The 22,563-nt window shown below is 35.1% G+C and overlaps 1 protein-coding gene across 1 annotated transcript in view; it reads left to right on the forward strand.

Annotated features, from left to right (window-relative positions):
• Dmd (dystrophin) overlaps window positions 1-22,563 on the forward strand; it is a 1,772,476-nt gene that overhangs the window by 311,946 nt on the left and 1,437,967 nt on the right. The window contains exon 9 of the mRNA XM_052170230.1: window positions 9,877-9,996. Coding sequence (XP_052026190.1) covers window positions 9,877-9,996 — 120 coding nt within the window. The remainder of the gene's footprint in view (window positions 1-9,876; window positions 9,997-22,563) is intronic.

Raw genomic sequence — 22,563 nt, forward strand, 5'->3', positions numbered from 1 at the left:
GGATTAGTGGGAGACTCATATTGTTGTTCCTCCTATGGTTCTGCAAACCCCTTCAGCTCCTTGGGTCCTTTCTCTAGCACCTCCATTGGGGGCCCTGTGCTCAGTACAATGGCTGGCTGAAAGTGTCTCCCTCTGTATTTGTCATGCACTACCAGAGCCTCCCAGGTGACAGCTATATCCAATTCCAGTCAACAAGTACTTTTGGGCCTCCATAATAGCATCTAGATTTTGTAACTGTATATGGGATGGATCACTAGGTGGGGTAGTCTCTGGATGGTCTTTCCCTCAGACTCTGCTCCATACTTTGTCTATGTATCTCCTTCTGTGGGTATTTTGCTGCCCTTTCTAAGAAGGACCAGAGTATCCATACTTTGTTTTTCCTGCTTCTTGGGCGGCCATCATTTAATATATGAATTGTGCCTTGGGTATTTCAAGCTTCTGGACTAATATCCATTTATCAGTGAGTGCATACCATGGGTGTTCTTTTGTGATTGGGTTACTTCACTAGGATATTTTCCAGTTCTACCTATTTGCCTAAGAATTTCATGAATTCATTGTTTTTTACTAGCTGTGTGGTATTCCATTGTGTAAATATACCACATTTTCTGTATCCATTCCTCCATTGAGGGACATCTGGGTTCTTTCCAGCTTCTGACTATTATTAATAGGGGTTCTATAAACATAGTGGAGGATGTGTGCTTATTAAATGCTGGGGAATCCTCTGGGTATATGCCCAGGAGTGTTATGACAGGGTCCTCCAGTAGTATCTTGTCCTGTTTTCTAAGAATCCACAAGACTGATTTCCAGAGTGATTTTAGCAGCTTGCAATAATCAATTTGCATTCTTACCCATGGTAACCACCAGTTGAACCAGCATCATTTATTGAAAAGGCTCTTTTGTTCACTGGATGGTTTTAGCTCCTTTGTCAAAGATCAAGTGACCATAGGTGTGTGGGTTCATTTCTGGGTCTTCAATTCTATTCCATTGGTCTACCTGCCTGTCACTGTACCAATACCATGCAGTTTTAAACAATATTGCTCAGCAGTACTGCTTGAGGTCCAGGATACTTATTCCCCCAGAAGTTCTTTTACTGTTGAGAATAGTTTTAGCTCTCCTGTGTTTTTTGTTCTTCCAGATAAATTTGAGAATTGCTCTTTCTAACTCTATGAAGAATTGAGTTGGGATTTTGATGGGTATTGTATTGAATCACTTTATTGTTTTGGCAAGATGGGCATTATTACTATATTAATCCTGCCAATCCAGGAAAATTGGAGATCTTTCCATCTTCTGAGATCTTCTTAGATTTCTTTCTTCAGAGACTTGAAGATCTTGTCATACACATCTTTCACTTCTTTGGTTAGAGTTACACCAAGATACTTTATATTGTTTGTGACTATTGTGAAGGGTGTCTTTTCCCTAATTTTTTCTCACCCTGTTTATGTTTATCCTTTGAATTTAGGAAGGCTAATGATTTTTTTTTTAGTTAATTTTATATCTGGCCACTTTGCTGAAGTTTTTTATCAGTTATAGGAGTTCTCCACTGGATTTGTTTTTGGGTCACTTAAGTAGACTATCATATCATCTGCAAATAGTGATAGTTTGACTTCTTCCTTTCCAATTTGTAACCATTTGACCTCCTTTTGTTGCCTAATTGCTATAGCTAGAACTTCCAGGGCTATGTTGAATAAATATGGAGAGAGAGAGAACAGCCTTGTCTAGTCCCTGATTTCATGGGATTGCTTCAAGTTTCTCTCCATTTACTTTATGTTGTCTACTGGTTTGCTGTATACTACTTTTAGTATGTTTGGGTATGGGCCTTGAATTCCGGTTGTTTCCAATACTTTTTACATGAAAGGATGCTGAAAGTTGTCAAATGCTTTTTCAACAACTAATGAAATGGTGATGTGTTTTTTTTTTCTTTGAGTTTGTTTATGTAGTGGATTACATTAAAGGATTTCCATATATTGAACCATTCCTGCATCCCTGGGATAAAGCCCACTTGATCATGTTGAATGATCGTTTTGATATGTTCTTGGATTAGGTTGGCAAGAATTTTATTGAGTATTTTTGCATTGATATTCATAAGGGAAAATGGTCTAAAGTTCTCTTTCTTTGTTGGATCTTTGTGTGCTTTTGGTACTAGAGTAATTGTGGTTTCATAGAATGAGTTGGGTAGAGTTTCTTCTGTTTCTATTTTGTGGAATAGTTTGAAAAGTATTGGTGCTATGTCTTTTTTGAAGGTGCAATGCAGTTCTGCACTAAAACCTTCTGATCCAGTGCATTTTTTGATTGGTAGATTGTCAATGACCCCCTTCTATTTCTTTAGGGGTTATGGGACCATTTAGATGATCTACCTTATCCTGATTTAATTTTGGTATATGGTATCTGCCTAGAAAATTATCCATTTCATCCATTTCCGTTTGTGTTAAGTGCTTTTCACGTAGGATCTGGTGATTTTTTTGAATTTCCTCAGTTTCTGTTGTTATACATCCCTTTTCATTTCTGATTTTGCTAATTTGGATACTGTCTCTATGCCCTCTGGTTAGTCTGGCTAAGGGTTTATCTATCTATCTTGTTGATTTTCTCAAAGAACCAGCTCCTGGTTTTGTTGATTCTTTGTATGGTTCTTTTGGTTTCTACTTGTTTGAAACCCTGAGTTTGATTTCAGCCCTGAGTTTGATTATTTTCTGCCTGCTACTCCTGATTAGTGTATTAGTTTCTTTCTGTTCTAGAGCTTTCAGGTGTGCTGTTAAGCTGCTAGTGTATGCTCTCTCCAGCTTCTTTTAGGAGGCACTCACAGCTATGAGTTTTCCTCTTAGCACTGCTTTCATTGTGTCCCATAAGTTTGAATATGTTGTGCCTTCGTTTTCAATAAATTCTACAAAATCTTTGATTTCTTTCCTTATTTCTTCCTTGACCAAGTTATCATTGAGTAGAGCATTGTTCAGCTTCCCTGTGTATGTGGGCTCTCTCTCTCTCTCTCTCTCTCTCTCTCTCTCTCTCTCTCTCTTTGCTATTGAAGAACAACCTCTTTAGTGATCTGATAGGAGGTATGGGATTAGTTTGATCTTCTCATATCTGTTGAGGTTCTGTTTTGTGACCAATTATATGGTCAGTTTTGGAGAATATGCCTTGAGGTGCAGAGAAGAAGGTATTTTCTTTTGATTTAGGAGGAAATGTTATATAGATATCTATGAAATCCATTTTATCCAAAACTTCTGTTAGTTTCACTGTGTCTCTGTTTAGTTTGTGCTTCCCTGATCTGTAAATTGAGGAGAGTGGGGTGTTGAAGTCACCCACAATTATTGTGGAGAGGCAATGTGTGCTTTAAGCTTTATTAAAGGTTCTTTTATGAATGATTGTGCCCTTGTATTTGGAGCATAGATGTTCAGAATTGAGAGTTCTTCTTGTTAGATTTTTTTCTTTGATGAGTATAAAGTGTCCTTCTGTGTCTTTTTTGATGACTTTTGGTTGCAAGTCTATCTTATTGGATATCTTTCCTGGGACCTTTGGCTTGGAAATGAGTTTTCCAGCCTTTTACTCTGAGATAGTGTTTGTCTTTGACATTGAGATGTGTTTCCTGTACACAGCAAAATGTTGAGTCCTCTTTTAGTATCCAGTCTGTTAGTCTGTCTTTTTATTGGAGAATTAAATCCATCGATGTTAAGAGATGTTAAGGAATAGTGATTGTTGCTTCCTGTTATTTTTGATGTAATTTTTATGATTGTGTGGTTATATTCTTTTTGGTTTGTTGAAAGATGATTAATTTCTTACTTTTTCTAGTGTGTAGTTTCCCTCCTTTTGTTGGTGTTTTCCATTCATTATCCTTTGAAGGGCTGGATTTGTAGAAATGTATCGTGTAAATTTGTTTTTGTCATGGAATTCCTTGGTTTCTCTATCTATGGTAATTGAGAGATTAGCTAGGTATAGCAACCTGTGTTGGCATTTGTGTTACCTTAGGGTCTGTGTGACATCTGCCCAGGCTCTTTTGGCTTTCATAGTCTCTTGTTAGAAATCTGGTGTAATTCTGATAGGTTTTCCTTTATATGTTTGTCGACCTTTTTTCCTTACTGCTTTTAATGTTCTTTGTTTAGTGCATTTGGCGTTTTAATCATTATTTAACAGGAAGAATTTCCTTTCTGGTCAAATCTGTTTGGAGTTCTGTAGGCTTCTTGGGCATCATTCGTGGGCATCTCTTTCTTTAGGTTAGGGAAGTTTTCTTCTATAATTTTGTTCAACACATTTACTGGCCCTTTAAGTTAGAAATATACACTTCCTTCTATTCCTATAATCCTTAGGTTTGGTCTTCTCATTTTGTACTAGATTTCCTGGATGTTTTGTGTCCGGAGCTTTTTGCATTTTGGATTTTCTTTGACTGTTGTGTCAATGTTTTATATGCTGTTTTCTGCTGCTGAGATTATTTCTTCTATCTCTTGTAATATGTTGTTGATGCTTGGATTCATGTCTCCTGACTTCTTTCCTAGGTTTTCTATGTCCAGAGTTGTTTCCCTTTGTGATTTCATTATTATTTCTACCTCTGATTTTAGATTCTGGATGGTTTTGTTCAATTCCTTCACCCATTTGGTTGTGCTTTCCTGCTATTCTTTAAGGACTTCTACCTATTTACCTGTGTTCTCCTGTATTTCTTCAAGGGAGTTATTTTTGTCCTTGAAGCCCTCTATCAGCATCATAAGCTGTGATTTTAATCAAAATCTTGCTTTTCTGATGTGTTGGGGTATCCAGGACTTGCTATTGTGGGAAAATTGGGTTCAGATGGTGCCATGTTGTTTTGATTTCTGTTAGTAACATTCCTATGTTTGTCTTTTGCCATCTGGTTATGTCTGGTGTTAGTTGGTCCTGCTGTCTCTGGCTGGTGCTTGTTCCTCCTGTGTTCCTTCAAGCCTGTCTCAGCACCCCCTGGGTGACTGGCTCCCTCTTGGCACATTGTGTTGTGTTGCTGCCCAGCTCTTGGGTGCAGGTGGGTCCCTGGAAGACCGTGTCCCAAGTGATCTTACACTCAGTTTTCCCTGTGTTCCTGACTGTAAAAGCCCACTCATTCTCAGGAGTGAAGATGGTGGCCTCACCTTTAACCATGGAACTCCCTCCAGAGCAGATATCCCCTGGCAGGATAGGTGCACAGACAGCTGTGGAGCTGCCTAGCTCCTGAGTGCAGGTGGAGCCCTGGTGCACCAAGTCCCAAGTGATCTGACACTCAGGTATTCCCTGCTTTCCTGGCAGTAACAGCATACTCAGTTGCAGGAGTGAAGATACAGTGTGCAATTCTTGAACAAGCAAGACACACACTTTGTTTGGGCTTATATTACATTTCTGTATGAGTTTCACTTTATGTTTAAGTCCAAATCCAAAATTTATCTCTGCTTATATGCTTCATTCTGTTCATTATCTAATCATTGTCTCATATCCAAGCAGAATTAGTAAGGTAGCATGGGTCTAGATGAAACACTGAAGTTACTTTTAGTAGTGGTTGTTCTCAAGCTGCTTGACCTGGTGAGATCAAGAAAGTTTACCCCATTGGTGACATTTAAAGAAGTAGAGAAAAACCAGATTCATATCTTAAAATTAGTATTAAATGGTTAAAATTTGCTGAAGCCCTTTAATTAAAGCATTATTTAGAAGAAAGGCAATTAGCCACAGATGGATAACAAACTCTACTTTTCAAATCTAAGGGTTTTTAATGTATTTCAATGTTGCCCTTTTCTCTTGTCATAATAAAAGAGGATTGCTATTTGACATTACAAAACAAATATCACTGACATTTGTAACTAATAATGGTATAGAAATTTAATTAGGAGCATGACAGATTTTTTTTAATCTGGCCAATGTGACAAAAATCAATTAAATATGTACAATATCAACAAATGGATCATAAGATAGCCAACACCTGCATATGTGAAGTATACTTTTAAATGAAAACCACTTTTATAATGAAATATAATATCATTTTGACTTGAAGACACAGGTTTTGAATAGTCAAAATGTGCTAATCTGGGGACATATTTGTACTTTGAAATATTTTGGCTCATACTTTATGCTCAATGAGCGAAACAATAGTAAAATCTCTATTGTATAAGTCTATCTATGAGATATTTAAATCCATACCAAGTCAATGTTTAACTAAAATTTTAATTAAAATATTTTAACAAAAATTAATAGTTTTGAAAATACAAAACACCAAAGAGGAAGCCAGGCATTTTGTTTAACTTCTTTTTTCTTTCTTTCTTTTATCGCATATTTTCTTTACTTACATTTCAAATGTTATCTCCTTTCCTGATTTTCCCTCCAGAAACCCCCTATCCCATCTCCCCTTCCCTGCTTCTATGAGAGTGGTCTTCCACCCTCCTACCCACTCCCATATCCCCACCCTAGCTTTCCCCTACACTGGGGCATCATGCCTTCACACCAAGTGTCTCTCCTCCCATTGATGCCCAACAAGTCATTTGCTGTATATCCATCTGGAGTCATGGATCTTTCAATGTGTATTCTTTGGTTGGTGATTTAGTCCCTGGTATCTGTGGGAAGGTCTGTTTGGTTGATCTTGTTGTTCTTCCTATTGGGTTGCAAACCCCCATGATCAGAGCCATCATTAACCAATATGTAGAATGATAATTCCACAGTTTTTGTTGTAACATTTTGCTGCTTACAAAAAAATATAGCTTTCTTTTTTTTGTTAGTGCTTAGCTCATTTTATTCGTTTTATTTAGTATGGGACCCCAGCCCACAAAATGATACGACCCACAGAAAATATAGCTTTCAAAAGTGTACCCCAGACACTGGATATTTTATAGTCTTTTCTATTGATAATATGAGAAAACATTAATACTATGATAATAACTCTTAATGATTTGGGGTGTCAAAAGTTCAGAATAATGAAGTTTACAATAGTTTCTCTTTTGCAACTAAGAAGTTTATTCAGAAAAATATTTCTTAGTATTATCAATTTGATCCAGAGAAATTATAATATTAAAAGTCATAGGAGATAAGAAAAGCACTGGTATATGATATTAAATCATATGTCTAGGAAAATCCAGTGATTTATGCCATGTCAGGCAATATGGAGAGCCATTCTCATGTTTCTTAAAATTCCTCTAGTCAGTCAAATCAAAGTGGGAGCACTCTTTTCATTTTAAAGTTATCAAGACACTTTTAATGTCAGTAATACATTATATTAATATTTTTCAAAGTAAGAAATATGTCATTGATTAAAATGGCAAAATCAAATGTCTAATTTTAGAACAAACACACAATTAGAAATCAATTTATATTAAGGAAAATCAAAACTATATCACATATACATTATAAAATTTGTTTTGTGAAAGTAAACATTTCATAAATAAAACTATGATTTTCACATATATCATTTCTATGGAATTAAAGCAGTTTATATAATTCATGTGTACAGTGATATTCAGTCTGGCATTTACTAGTATCCTTTACTTTTGAATACATCATTATATATATATATATATATATATATATATATATATATATATATATATATACATATGTATACATACTTTCTTTTGGTGATACACAAAAATAAATTTCTGAAGTTATAGAAGCCAGTTAATGATATTCTGACCACTTAATAGTTTTCTTAATTGTTCTATAAATCTATGGTGGAGAAACTGGAAAAATCTTCACTTATGTAACTCAATGAAAGAGGCAGACAGGGGATTATTCTGCATCAATTTCAAGTATGACTTTGAATTGATGATTCCATTTTTCAGCCTCATGGCAGAAAATGTTCTATTAACCAGAGCAAGCTCTAGAATGTCAAAGGCATGATAGGCAGTATAGAAGCCACACACAAAATAGGTGCATTCCTTCACATGAAGATGAAGAATGAAAATGTAGAGAGAATTATAAAGGAATGATCTTACAATAATTTCCAAGTGATTATTGAAAATTGAAAGTCCTAGTAATAAAGTGTTCATGCATTTGAAGCTGTGATTAATCCCTTCTACTAAGTTATTTAACATTTTAATAACTCAGATAGGGCCCTGGCATTATTATTTGGTATGTTCAGGCGGTAAGAATCGAGAAAGTTATTACCATGTCTCCAAAACATCTGTCCATTTTTTTGTTACATAATAAAATATTTTTTAAAAGCAAACCAGTTATCGAGGAGATTTAAAGACCTATTCAAGCAAATCCCACTAATAGTGTACCATATTGTGGTTTGGGGGGTGGGGGTGGGACTGCAGTTCCAGGTAAGGATATTCTGGCAAATATTTTTAAGTCCTTATTATTTTTAAAACATGTAGTAAGAAACTGATAGTAGATCTAGAGAAGAACGGCTAAGGAAATATCAAATGGGATGCTGTGAAAACTGAATATTGAATTTGACAACCTTTGCAAGAAATGTTTCCATGTGATAGTAAGCAGTGAAGGTCAGGCTAACTGAGAACAGAGAATCATTGTAAAAATTATTCTCCAATGAACATAATCATAATAAATACAACAGTCATGCTGTTGGGCCAAGAACGCTTACTTTCAGGCAAAGGACACCATCAAGAGGAGAAATCGGCAACCAACAAATTGGGAAAAGATCTTCACCAATCCTACATCAGATAGAGGGCTAATATCCAATATATATAAAGAACTCAAGAAGTTAGACTCCAGAAAACCAAACAACCCTATTAAAAATGGGGTACAGAGTTAAACAGGGAATTCTCACCTGAAGAACTTCGGATGGCGGAGAAGCATCTTAAAAAATGCTCAACTTCATTAGTCATTAGGGAAATGCAAATCAAAACAACCCTGAGATTTCATCTTAAACCAGTCAGAATGGCTAAGATTAAAAATTCAGGAGACAGCAGGTGTTGGATAGGGTGTGGAGAAAGAGGAACACTCCTCCACTGCTGGTGGGGTTGCAAATTGGTACAACCACTCTGGAAATCAGTCTGGCGGTTCCTCCGAAAACTGGGCACCTCACTTCCAGAAGATCCTGCTATACCACTCCTGGGCATATACCCAGAAGACTCCCCACCATGTAATAAGGATACATGCTCTACTATGTTCATAGCAGCCCTATTTATAATTGCCAGAAGCTGGAAAGAACCCAGGCATCCCTCAACAGAAGAGTGGATGCAAAAAATGTGGTATATCTACACAATGGAGTACTATTCAGCCATTAGAAACAATGAATTCATGAAATTCTTAGGCAAATGGATGGAGCTAGAGAACATCATACTAAGTGAGGTAACCCAGACTCAAAAGGTGAATCATGGTATGCACTCACTAATAAGTGGATATTAACCTAGAAAACTGGAATACCCAAAACATAATCCACACATCAAATGAGGTACAAGAAGAAAGGAGGAGTGGCCCCTGGTTCTGGAAAGACTCAGTGAAGCAGTATTTGGCAAAACCAGAACGGGGAAGTGGGAAGGGGTGGGTGGGAGGACAGGGGAAGAGAAGGGGGCTTATGGGACTTTCGGGGAGTGGGGGGCTAGAAAAGGGGAAATCATTTGAAATGTAAATAAATTATATCGAATAAAAAAATTTAAAAAAAAGAATGGTTACTTTCTTTTTATGCTAGTGGGGAAATTTAATAAAGGAGAAAATGTTGATAATGCTAGAGGTAGAGATAATTAAAATATAGTCCTTTAAAAGGTAGAGAGTATGTAAGAAGAAGTGCACTCTAAATGTACTCTTCCCAATTTATGACTTGCATGGTACTTTGCAGTTCAAACGAAATAGAAAAAATAATAATTCACTGAGTAAACTAAGAGAAAATTGATTTGAAATCAGGCTAGATAATAAGCAATTGCATTACCTCCTATGTGGAAGAAATAACTCACATATTTGGGGTGAGATGTCTTTATTATTTACTTTTGGATTATTGTCTTTCAGGTGCTTCAAGAAGATCTAGAACAGGAACAGGTCAGGGTCAACTCGCTCACTCACATGGTAGTAGTGGTTGATGAATCTAGCGGTGATCATGCAACAGCTGCTTTGGAAGAACAACTTAAGGTCAGATTTTATTTTATTTTAATTTTGAAGGAACTGAATACATGCTTTACAACATTTAATTTCCAATATGAAAATGTATCTAGAAAATTCAGAATGTAAGTTAATTCAGATAGTTTAATACACTGTATTTATGCATACAAATTTAAATCATCAGCCACTTGTGCAGTCTCACTTTCATTACCTTACTCTGCTTGCTTGCTTTTTTGTCTATGCCTTTGAGGAAAATTACAAATTCAAATCTAATTATTTTTTATAATTGATATACATGCATTAGAAAATTGTCTAAATAATACTATTTATGTATGCTTCAAACCCACAATTTTAAAATGTATTAAATTCTATTAAATGGTATAAAAAATGGAGTACTTTTGGTGGATTCATTCTTTTATGTTCTCAGTGTTGTTCTCTTGCACACATTGGATGTTTCAATCATGGTAGTTGAGTAGAGTAGATATTCCACCATTCAAACCACCTCCCAACCCAGTTGAAGTTATCTGTGCTTTTGGAAATGCATGAAATGCCTTTATCAAATGCTTGTAATTCTAGCAATTATGTGGTAGAGACACAAGGATCAGGAACTGAATGCTAGTGTTAGTTTCACAATGTCTTTGAATATCAGCTTGGGTTAAATGAGAACCCGTCTAAAAAACAAAAGCAACAACAAACAGGGCTGGAGGGAAGGCTCAGATATTAGTGCAGTTACTGCCTTTGCAGAGGAGCAGGGCTTGATTCCCAGCATCCACATGGCATCTCACAACTATATGCATCTAGATAAGAGGGTTTTGATACCTCTTCTTAGTTAAGGAATCTCTTTCACACACAAGGTGTACATACATATAAACATAAAATAAAAAATAAATACTAAAAAATTCAAACAAAAATGATAATGTGGGTATTTCAAAGTTCTGCTTTATATGTACATGCACAAATATCTACAAGTGTATATATACATGTGGAGGCCAGAAGTATAAGGTGGGTGTCTTCCTCAACCACTCTAGACATTGATTTTTGAGATATGATCTCTATCAAACTGAAACTTATCAATTTTGCCATGATGTCTGGCCATCTTCCCTAGTGATCCTCTAATCCTAGGTGCTAGGATAGGTAGAATAACATGTATATGTCACATTTCCTTCCATTTTACATGGGTGCTTGAGTATCAAACCCTGGTCTTCTTCATGGGAGGGGGCAGAGTATTCTATTTACTTAGCTATCTTCCTAGTCTGCTGCGTATAATGTTCATTATACCCAAGAAAGATCTGTTTCTCCTTTGTGACAGACTCCACAAGTCTAATATGTCAAAGGAATCTTTCATTACAAGCTTAAATGGCTTTATCAGCCTAAAGTAGTTCGTAAGAGTCTATCCATATTAACCTATAACACAGTTCCTTAAAGCCTTATCTTTGTTTTGTTGTCTGCTGTGTGAATAACTTTTTTTTCATTAGAGTCAAATGACATGTCCTTGGGTTCCTGCTTTAGAATGCCAGTAGTCTACAACAATGCTATCTTATTTTCTGTTATTATGTGATGAAAGAGTTAAAAAATACCAGAATAAACACTTTTATAACAAATCATCTTTACACAGAGAAACTGCTTGAAGGTAGTACGTAAATGAGAAAACTATACCATTCTTTGGACTGTGTCCATGTGTTTATGTGTACATACACTCACACAGACACATACACAAACACACAGCTATATAGTGAGAAAAAGAAAGTAATTTACATTTATTATTTTAATTTTTATTCCATTAGTCGAGAAATAACTACCAAAATAGATATGCATGTGTTATATGTCTTTAATTTGCAGAAGCAAAATGTATACCTAGCTACATGTGATTGACTTTCCATTAAATAACTGTTGGCTACTATATTGCACAATCCTATTTAAAGTCCTCTTCTGCCAGATTCCTTTATCCTGCCTTTGTAGAAGGTCTGCAGTGGATACAGGTCAAAAGATTGATGATCTTCTAAGTAGGCTGGATGCTGTGTGTGTTAGGTGTGGACAGACCATAAAGATAGTGCAGAGGTCACCAGGCTATTAACCATCTCTGCTTCCTTTGTAAAGTGCATGTGACATATACCATAAGGATGTATTCTATCAATTGATGGACAATTCTCAATATAAAGGTATAGGGAGGAAGAATCTGGGATAAACATAGTCTGGAGTAACTGTGTGTGTCCTGGCCATACAGATAGCACAGATGACCTCAGTCTACTAACCACATCCATTTTCAGCATTCTGAATGGAAAATAGGTTATATATCTCTTCCTTTGAAGAGACAGCCATATATGCTTAACATTCCTTTTCACCCTAGTCCTTATCTCTAAGCATAAGGACATAAAATAGGGGAGAGATAACTCTATAAGTTGTTAAATTCTGTAGAATTAAGCAACAGTTATTATTTGTAACAATATGAATGAAAAATCTTGATGATTCTTTCTATTTCTATTATTTGTAAATAAGAGAGGCACATTAAAACTAAGTGATCATTTAAATCATGATACCAGATATACAGAAACATAATTGCCCATAAACAATAATTGTCATTATGACATTTGTGTGCTTAATGGTTTACAAGAGTGTTATATACTTTGTAGGAAATGTCTGCTTTAACATATGAGCCAACCAAAGCATAATGAAGTTGGGTTTAAGATCATGTAGCTTGAAAATCTGATCTGAAGTTGGTAACCAGATGAGTATAACACCTTCATCTGAACTTACTCTTTCATTTCATAGAATAAAACTGCTGTTTGACCTTAAGAAAATTTTATAATTTCTGCAGTTCTGAATCAACCACCAGCAAAAAGGATAAGGAAACTCATTTATCACATCCAGACATTTTCTCAACTTGAATCATTAAAGCACATGTAATATCTATATCTAATATATAGATAGATGATAGTTTGTGCACAGTACAATACACATGCAAAAATACAACCTATACATGATTGAAAGTATTAAAATGTATGCTTATTTTTTTTTCTCTACTAGACCAGTACTTCCTCAAAGGAAAGCCACTGTCTATGTATGGCTATTTGGGGCACTTGAGGTGTGGTGGCTTGGTGTATATGAGAAACTTTAGATAAAATTTAATGTTTTTCAAATTTAAATACAAATGTGATACTTTGCTTACTTGTTAAAAAACATGTTTTCGATAGCCTGGATATCTAGCAGTACTTTTCAGTTAATCTTTTATGAAGTTCTAATACATTTCATCATTCACATGAAAATTAAACATACAAATAAGAAGTTTTATAAGTAGAAAATACATGTTAAATTTCAAATGATGTCATGAATATTTAACTTGTGGTAATTTATTTTAATATTCATATGCTGCATATACTTGGAACAAAACTGTTTTTAGCTGTTAAAAGCTCGCTTCAATCTTGAGTTTATGAATTTTTACTTGAGCCATAAACTGCCATGTTCAACTTATGAGCTGAACTGAAAGAGAATAATAATAATAATAATACTCACCATGTAAAGTCACAGAAGGGATATAACCGAATATATTGTGACAATAATAATGTAGTTGATACCAGTTCCATGTTAAATGCATTCTAAAGGGAACTGTGTAATTTTGTCTTCAGAAAACAACTTTTAGACCAGGAGATTATCCCTGCCCCTTTTTTGCATGATCATAATAGTATACATATAGCTAGAGCTTGAAAGATTTCATAAAGATAATATACCTATGTTTCCATACTCAGAACATTTTCAGCAATCCTTAACTTGCTATAAAACTTCATTAAGTTCATATATTTCCCACCTTCTCAAAAGTAACATTTACTTGGCCAATATATTTCTGGTTACCTTTGTTATAATGTACAATTAAGATAAATATAGTTCCATAGCTAATACCTCTTCAGATCTGCATATTTTCATACATTGTTTTAATGATGTAAATTTAGGTTTCATAATAGTAGTCACTGAGTGTCATTGCTGAATATTATTAATTTATATAAATACATTTAAATATTATTATTGACTATCCAGAAACGTGATTTGATTCCAATTAAAAAATTGTGACACCATTATAGACATACATTTTAAATATCTATGTGAAGATATGTTTGCCTTTTATATTAGGTTTATATATGGGATTGAAATTTTAGAGAGTTGGGCATGGATCTTAAGTTAATCTTGTAGATAGATTTGAGTTAGAGAAGATGAATAGAACATAGAGGTGGATGATTAATTTATAGTTGTATGTTTTTTAAAGATAGCATTCTAGTGAAAGCAAGTAGATGATTAATTTACAGTTATATGTATTCTAAAGTTAAGATTCTAAGGAAAGTAAGTTAAATACAGTTTAAGGAATTTTAGAGCATCACCAATTCTTATCTCATTAACCAGTTTGTCAATAAAAGAAATTTGTACTTGATTTTTTTCCTACATAAATACGATTTGGGCCTCATGTATTTTAATATTAATTTAAAAATCAGCTTATAACATTTTTTAAGATGCTTCTCCACCATCCGAAGTTCTTCAGGTGAGAATTCCCTGTTTAACTCTGTACCCCATTTTTTAATAGGGTTGTTTGGTTTTCTGGAGTCTAACTTCTTAAGTTCTTTATATATATTGGATATTAGCCCTCTATCTGATGTAGGATTGGTGAAGATCTTTTCCCAATTTGTTGGTTGCCGATTTGTCCTTTTGATGGTGTCCTTTGCTGTACGGAAACTTTGTAATTTTATGAGGTCCCATTTGTCAATTCTTGGTCTTAGAGCATACGCTATTGGTGTTCTGTTCAGAAATTTTCTCCCTGTACCAATGTCCTCAAGGGTTTTCCCCAGTTTCTTTTCTATTAGCTTCAGAGTGTCTGGCTTTATGTGGAGGTCCTTGATCCATTTGGATTTGAGCTTAGTACAAGGCGATAAAGATGGATCAATTCGCATTCTTCTGCATGCTGACCTCCAGTTGAACCAGCACCATTTGTTGAAAAGGCTATCTTTTTTCCATTGGATGTTCTCAGCCCCTTTGTCGAGAATCAAGTGGCCATAGGTGTGTGGGTTCATTTCTGGATCTTCAGTCCTGTTCCATTGATCTGCCTGCCTGTCACTGTACCAATACCATGCAGTTTTTAACACAATTGCTCTGTAGTATTGCTTGAGGTCAGGGATACTGATTCCCCCGGAATTTCTTTTGTTGCTGAGAATAGTTTTAGCTATCCTGGGTTTTTTGTTATTCCAGATGAATTTGTTAATTGCTTTTTCTAACTCTGTGAAGAATTGAGTTGGGATTTTGATGGGTATTGCATTGAATCTGTATATTGCTTTTGGCAAAATGGCCATTTTAACTATATTGATTCTGGCGATCCATGAGCATGGGAGGATTTCCCATTTTTTGAGGTCTTCTTCCATTTCCTTCTTCAGAGTCTTGAAGTTCTTGTCATACAGATCTTTCACATGTTTGGTAAGAGTCACCCCAAGATACTTTATACTGTTTGTGGCTATTGTGAAGGGGGTCATTTCCCTAATTTCTTTCTCAGCCTGCTTATCCTTTGAGTATAGGAAGGCCACTGATTTGCTTGAGTTGATTTTATAACCTGCCACTTTGCTGAAGTTGTTTATCAGCTGTAGGAGTTCTCTACTGGAGTTTTTTGGGTCACTTAGGTAGACTATCATGTCATCTGCAAATAAGGATAGTTTGACTTCTTCCTTTCCAATTTGTATCCCTTTGACCTCCTTATGTTGTCGAATTGCCCGAGCTAGTACCTCAAGTACAATATTGAAAAGATAAGGAGAGAGGGGGCAGCCCTGTCTAGTCCCTGATTTTAGTGGGATTGCTTCAAGTTTCTCTCCATTTAGTTTGATGCTGGCTACCGGGTTGCTGTATATTGCTTTTACTATGTTTAGGTATGGGCCTTGAATTCCTGTTCTTTCCAAGACTTTAAGCATGAAAGGATGCTAAATTTTGTCAAATGCTTTTTCAGCATCCAATGAAATGACCATGTGGTTTTTTTCTTTGAGTTTGTTTATGTAGTGGATTGCATTGATGGATTTCCGTATATTAAACCAACCCTGCATTCCCAGGATAAAGCCTACTTGATCATGGTGGATGATCGTTTTAATGTGTTCTTGGATTCGGTTGGCAAGAATTTTATTGAGTATTTTTGCATCGATGTTCATAAGGGAAATTGGTCTGAAGTTCTCTTTCTTTGTTGGATCTTTGTGTGGCTTTGGTATCAGCGTAATTGTGGCTTCGTAGAAGGAATTGGGTAGTGTTCCTTCTGTCATTAGGGAAATGCAAATCAAAACAACACTGAGATTTCACCTTACACCAGTCAGAATGGCTAAGATTAAAAATTCAGGAGACAGCAGGTGTTGGAGAGGATGTGGAGAAAGAGGAACACTCCTCCACTGCTGGTGGGGTTGCAAATTGGTACAACCACTCTGGAAATCAGTCTTGGGGTTCCTCCGAAAACTGGGCACCTCACTTCCAGAAGATCCTGCTATACCACTCCTGGGCATATACCCAGAGGATTCCCCACCATGTAATAAGGATACATGCTCTACTATGTTCATAGCAGCCCTATTTTTAATTGCCAGATGCTGGAAAGAACCCAGGTATCCCTCAACAGAAGAGTGGATGCAAAAAATGTGGTATATCTACACAATGGAGTACTATTCAGCCATTAGAAACAATGAATGCATGAAATTCTTAGGCAAATGGATGGAGCTAGAAAACATCATACTAAGTGAGGTAACCCAGACTCAAAATGTGACTCATGGTATGCACTCACTAATAAGTGGATATTAACCTAGAAAACTGGAATACCCCAAACATAATCCATACATCAAATGAGGTACAAGAAGAAAGGAGGAGTGGCCCCTTGTTCTAGAATGACTCAGTGAAGAAGTATAGGGCAAAACCAGAACGGGAAAGTGGGAAGGGGTGGGTGGGAGGACAGGGGGAGAGAAGGGGGCTTATGGGACTTTCAGGGAGTGGGGGGCTAGAAAAGGGGAAATCATTTGAAATGTAAATAAAAAATATATCGAATAAAAAAAATAAAAATAAAAAAAATCAGCTTATAAAATTATAAACTTAAAATTATGCTATAATTCACACAGAATTGACGTTGTAGATGACTTAAAATTAATATTTTTACTATAGATAGCTTTCAGTTTATAGAAATGGAATATCTTTCATGTGTATTTTGTATTTTATTATTTTTCTTCAAAAATTTTTAGAAAATTTCAAGTTAGAAGATCTTGAGCTTTTTAAGACATGAGGGTTTCGTTATTTTGTTGTTGTAAGTAATATGCTTAAAATTCTTCATTTTTGTTTTGCCTATTCTCATTTAGATTAATATTGTTAAGAGTTCTTTGAGAGATTTGCTTCAAGAGATTTTGACAAGGTTGCTTAATAATCTCAACAATTATAGAAACTGTGCAGTAGATATTTAAGGATGTTTGTGATTCACAACCATTTAATCTCCTTCAGATCATTACTCATAAGTTTTACTCCTATTAATGAATAGTCAGTCAGCCTTTAGGTGTCACAGATAAGACAACTAATCTGTAGGTTTGTTTGAAGTTCCTGTGACCTTTTGGTTATAAGTTGTTCTATTAAGCAAATTGGTGAGTCAACTGAACTAATACTAGTACTTTTTCTTTTATTCTATTAATATAGTAGAACACATTTCACAATAATGATAAAATAGCTTGCTTTATGAAAATGTGGCTGAGGCATATAAATCTTTATTATATTGTGGTATATTTTATTTTTTTTTTAATATATGATTGACATTTTCTCATTATAACCACAAAATGAATTGTGCAGAGTAGTTTTATGTCTATGTAACACAAACTAAAGTCATCTAAGAGGAAGAAACCTCAATTAAAAAATATTCCTTCATAAGATCTGGCTATAGGAAAGCCTGTAGGGCACTTTTTTTGTTTTGTTTTGCTTTCTTGAATATCATCTTCATTTACATTACCAATGGTAAAAACCTTTCCCAATTTCCCCCCTCCCCAAAAACCCCCAACCCCTCCTCCCACTCCCTGCCTCCACGTATATGCTTCTCTGCCCAACACACTCCCACCTCCAACCCTCAGTTTCCGTTTGTTCAGGCCTCTGTTGATCCTTTACCTGACCACTCCTCCCACTAATGCCCACAGAGGCCTTCCTCTGTCACATTTTTGGCTGGGACCATGTGTGCCCCTTGGTTGATGGTTCAGTCCCTGGGAGTCTTGGGTCATCTGGGTAGCCAAAATCATTGTTCTTCCCATGGGGCTGTAAACCCCTTCAGCTCCTCTGGACCATTTTATTAATTAGTGACTGACTTGGGATTCAACTGATAGGTGGAGAAGTGGTTCTGAGTTCTCTAAGGAAGCAGGATGCATAGGCCATTAGGTTCTACCCAGTAAGCAGCATTCCTTCATAGACTCTGTGTCAATTTCTGCCTCCAGGTTCCTGTCCAAGTTACTTTTGATTCTTGGCATGAATTCCTTCAATGATGAACAGTCATGTGGAATATTAAGCTAAAGCTTAGACTTGTTTCCTTCTCAAGTTGCTTTTGTCATGTTTCATCACTGCAACTAACATCACTGCTCTAACAGAGACAGAGTGACATTTTTTCCCCTGAAATATACTAACTTTATTTAAATAGCTGATGATGCAAGGTTGAGCATTTGCCTTGTAGTTGGAATTCACAAGTGGTAAAGTACCAAGTGAAAGGTTTACTATATTAGTAGGCATTTAATCTTCATTTTCTTTTCATTTTCTTTTATATTTTAATTTTTCAAGAGATTTCATTTATGCTTAACTTATTAAATGTTTTAACTATTTAAATATTCATCAGTTTATATATTTTATATTTATAGCAATCAAGTTACTAAAATGGTAACATAGGCATAGTCATATAATATTATGGTAGACAGTGTATATCATAATAATTTGTTAGTTAACAATATATAAAAATTAAATCTGATGTAAAGGAAGAAATTTCTAACCATTATGGCAAATGCAATTGATTTGATAGTCCTTGGCCTATTTACCCTCTTATTCAGTTCAGGAGAAATTATGAAGCTCTTGATTTATGTGCTATACATGAGCTTTAAATTTATCTTATTCCTATCAATCCTTCATTCTCTCATTCTTATTTAATGCAATTTATTTTGTACAAATATTCAAAGTTGTGATTTTTACATATATAGTGATTTATGTCTATCTATATTCCCAGTATATAGAAACTAGGTAGAAAGATTGTAAATTTGAGATTTTAAAAGAAATAAGAAATTTCCTATAGAATGTAGACTTCTTCAATGACAATATTTGTTTCCATAATTTACTTTCAACTGCAATATATATTGGAACCCAGTCCTATTAAAATAAAGCATTTTAGCTTTCTTTTGCAAATATTATACCTTACGTGCTCCAACTAAAATATGATAAAATGTAAATTTAGTGTCCCATAGCACATGTTTGATGTGCCTTCTGTTATTATTTTCTAGCATTTCAGAAATTTTATATTTGATAAAAGGATGATTTTCTGTCAGCAGAGCTATAAATCTCTAACAATCACTGCCATCTCAATAATTGATCACAACATTTGGAGTACTTGTATATATGCTGCAATAATTGCCTTCAACAGTACAGTGGATTAGAGACTACCAGAAGAGATACTGTTGTCTGCTTTTTCCTAGGGGCACATAACTAAAAGCGTTTTTTGCAGAGTTTGAGTTTCCCAACAGGTATTACTGATTTGGGCAAGCACAGAACTTGGCCAAGAATATATGCTATTTACAATATAAAATTTGGGTTGCTCACATTTATTTTTTCAAATATTATTCTGCATAGTTACTGAGTATAGTATGTTTTCCTCATATATTTTCTGAGGTGGAGAGGGCAGAATGTTATAAATCAGCAGTTCTGTAAATCAGGGCTTCTCAACTTGTGAATACTGATACCTTTAGCCATTGACACTCTTTTCATGGAGCTTACATGTCAAATATTTAGCATATAAGATATTTATATTACAATTCATAATGGTAGTAAAATTACCCTTATGAAGTAGCAACAAAAATAAATTTATAGTTGTGGTTCACCGCAACATGAGGAACTATATTGAAGGGTCTCAGCATTAGGAAGTTTGAAAAACACTGACATTAAAGATTTGCTTCTTTAGGCCCTCAAATTTACCACAAATTACTGGTAGGATGGTTATATTGAAAAGAAGAAAGAGAAAGATTTCTAAGACAGTAATCAGGGTTTACAGATACACTGGCCATATTTATCTCTGAGATAATTAGCCTGAAAGTTAGGGAGTCTGCCTACTGCAAAAAGTTCTGAACTGTGGGGAACAGTAAAATATCTGCCTGCCACAGAATCACTGGAAAAGCAATGAATGATGCAAAGAAATTTACATGGAAGAATGTTTCTTTTTTTTTTTTTTGTATCCCTGTTGACTAGAGCTGGGGGAACTCAAGACTACAAAGTTTATTAAGCTTCCAAAAAACATTAAATAACACAAAGCAAACAGTAGCAGCGGTAAGAAGAATGAAGTGGCCTTTCTGAATGTATTTATTAACACTTCATAAAATTTGCAAAGAAAGTAATATATGGAACTGATTGGACTGGTACACAAAGCACAGGATTCTGTTACTACATTTTCGGCATAGTCAACAAGGCAAAACATCATTAACAAATCTGACAGTTATATTTAGTAAAAATAAATCCCACCAAAAAGTAAACTGACATTATCAAAAAAAGCAAGCATTTTCTGATTTTTCGTATTATTAAACCAATGTGCAGTTATAATGTGAAATACATCTTAGATCATCTTACAATATTATGCTTAAAATTTTTGTTATGGTAGTTCAATAAATATTTTCGTTAAATCTAGTCAAGCATTCATTAAAAACAATGTGAAAAACACCAAAATGTAAAAAAATAAACTCAAGAGATGTGCTATTTCTACAACTGTAGATTTGCACAAATTTGAAGTTATATCCTTTATGTTGACTGTTCTGTTGAATGAATGGATTCATGAAAGAGCTAGAAGGACTTGAGGTCAATTCCCAGACATCTAGTATAGTGACTTTCATACTTGTAAACTGATTAAGTAACCTGTCATTTTCCTCATCTGTATTGTGCAACCTATAGAGGAACCATCAAGGTGTGTGTGTGTGTGTGTGTGTGTGTGTGTGTGTGTGTGTGTGTGTGTGTGTGATAACACAAGATCAAGGAGAAACTGATTTTTATGAAAAAAATTCCAATAAGGGTTTCTTGTTTCTTCAATCTGTCTTTATTACCCTAGATCATATGTTGAGAAAGATAAAAGATGTGTCATTTTAGATACTCACTTTCAGTTAACAGCATGTAAAACACTTCAAACTTGGGAATAAATTTGGAAAATTGTCAAAACATTATTCAAGAACACTGTCACATTTCTTCCTTTATAATGGTTTAATTTTCTTTCTTTTAATAAGTAACTTGATGTGATTTCTGTTTTAACACTGGTGAGATAGAGTTGCTTATATTTGTAAGTTCATAGTTATAAAGTGAAAATTAGAATTCCAAGAAATAAGTTAGCTTTCAGTATGACCATTACACACACAATTTGTTTCCCTGGGAGGTGCATTGCCAAGTCTTCCAGTGAAATAAAAGGAGATAGACTCCTTTCTCTTTCACGAAGCCCCATCCTTTGTAACTGCTCCATTATGTAGTCCTTGACATATTATTGTTTCTTTTTTAGTATGCCTATGCCTGACAATACTTTTTTGCTTAGTACCAAGCACACCAGGAACAATTTAGCAGTCTATCACAGATATCCACGGCTTCAAGAATTGCTGTGCTTAAGTTTTACTCCCCAGGCTTCTCTAATTCTTATCAGTTTCACTTATGCAAATATTATGCAATGGCCATTTTTTTCACATGTGCTTTGAAAAACTAACTTAAGCCAACAAAGGAATTCAGATAGCAAATGTTCTTTATTTGGACAACAATATGAGATGTATAAAATGGGAGGGGAAACTCATGTCCACTCTGAATCCGAGCATAGAATCTGTCAATGTAAGGGAACTGAACTTACTGTGGCTGAGTCCATATGAGAATATAAATAGAACTTAATTTCACTTTCCTCTTTCATAAGGTGTTATGGTTCACTGCTTTTGCATTTATATTTAGTGTTTACATTGTTTATCCACCACCACAAATGTATGCATCATTTCTAAAAGCTCAAGGGATTTTTACCCTTAAAGGGAATTTCAGAAAAATACAGAGTAAACATAAATTATTTTACTCTATGGTTTCAAATCTCATGAAATTGTTATGAAAAAAATATTTAGCACTGGACCACCAGCCATGCAGCATACACCAGCTGATATAAGGCCCCCAACACATATACAGTGGAGGACTGCTAGGTCTCGGTTCAGTCAGAGAAGATGCACCTAACCCTCAAGAGACTGGAGGCCCAGGGAGTTTAGAGGCCTGGTGGGGTGGGGGACATAAAATTCTCGTGGAGAAAGGGGGAGAGGAAGAGCTATAGGATATGGAACACTTGGAGGGTGGACCAGGAGGAGAATAAAATCTGGAGTATAAAAAAAATAAAAATTAAAA

This window comes from Apodemus sylvaticus, chromosome X (assembly GCF_947179515.1).
Source record: "Apodemus sylvaticus chromosome X, mApoSyl1.1, whole genome shotgun sequence".
Classification (NCBI taxonomy): Eukaryota; Metazoa; Chordata; class Mammalia; order Rodentia; family Muridae; genus Apodemus; species Apodemus sylvaticus.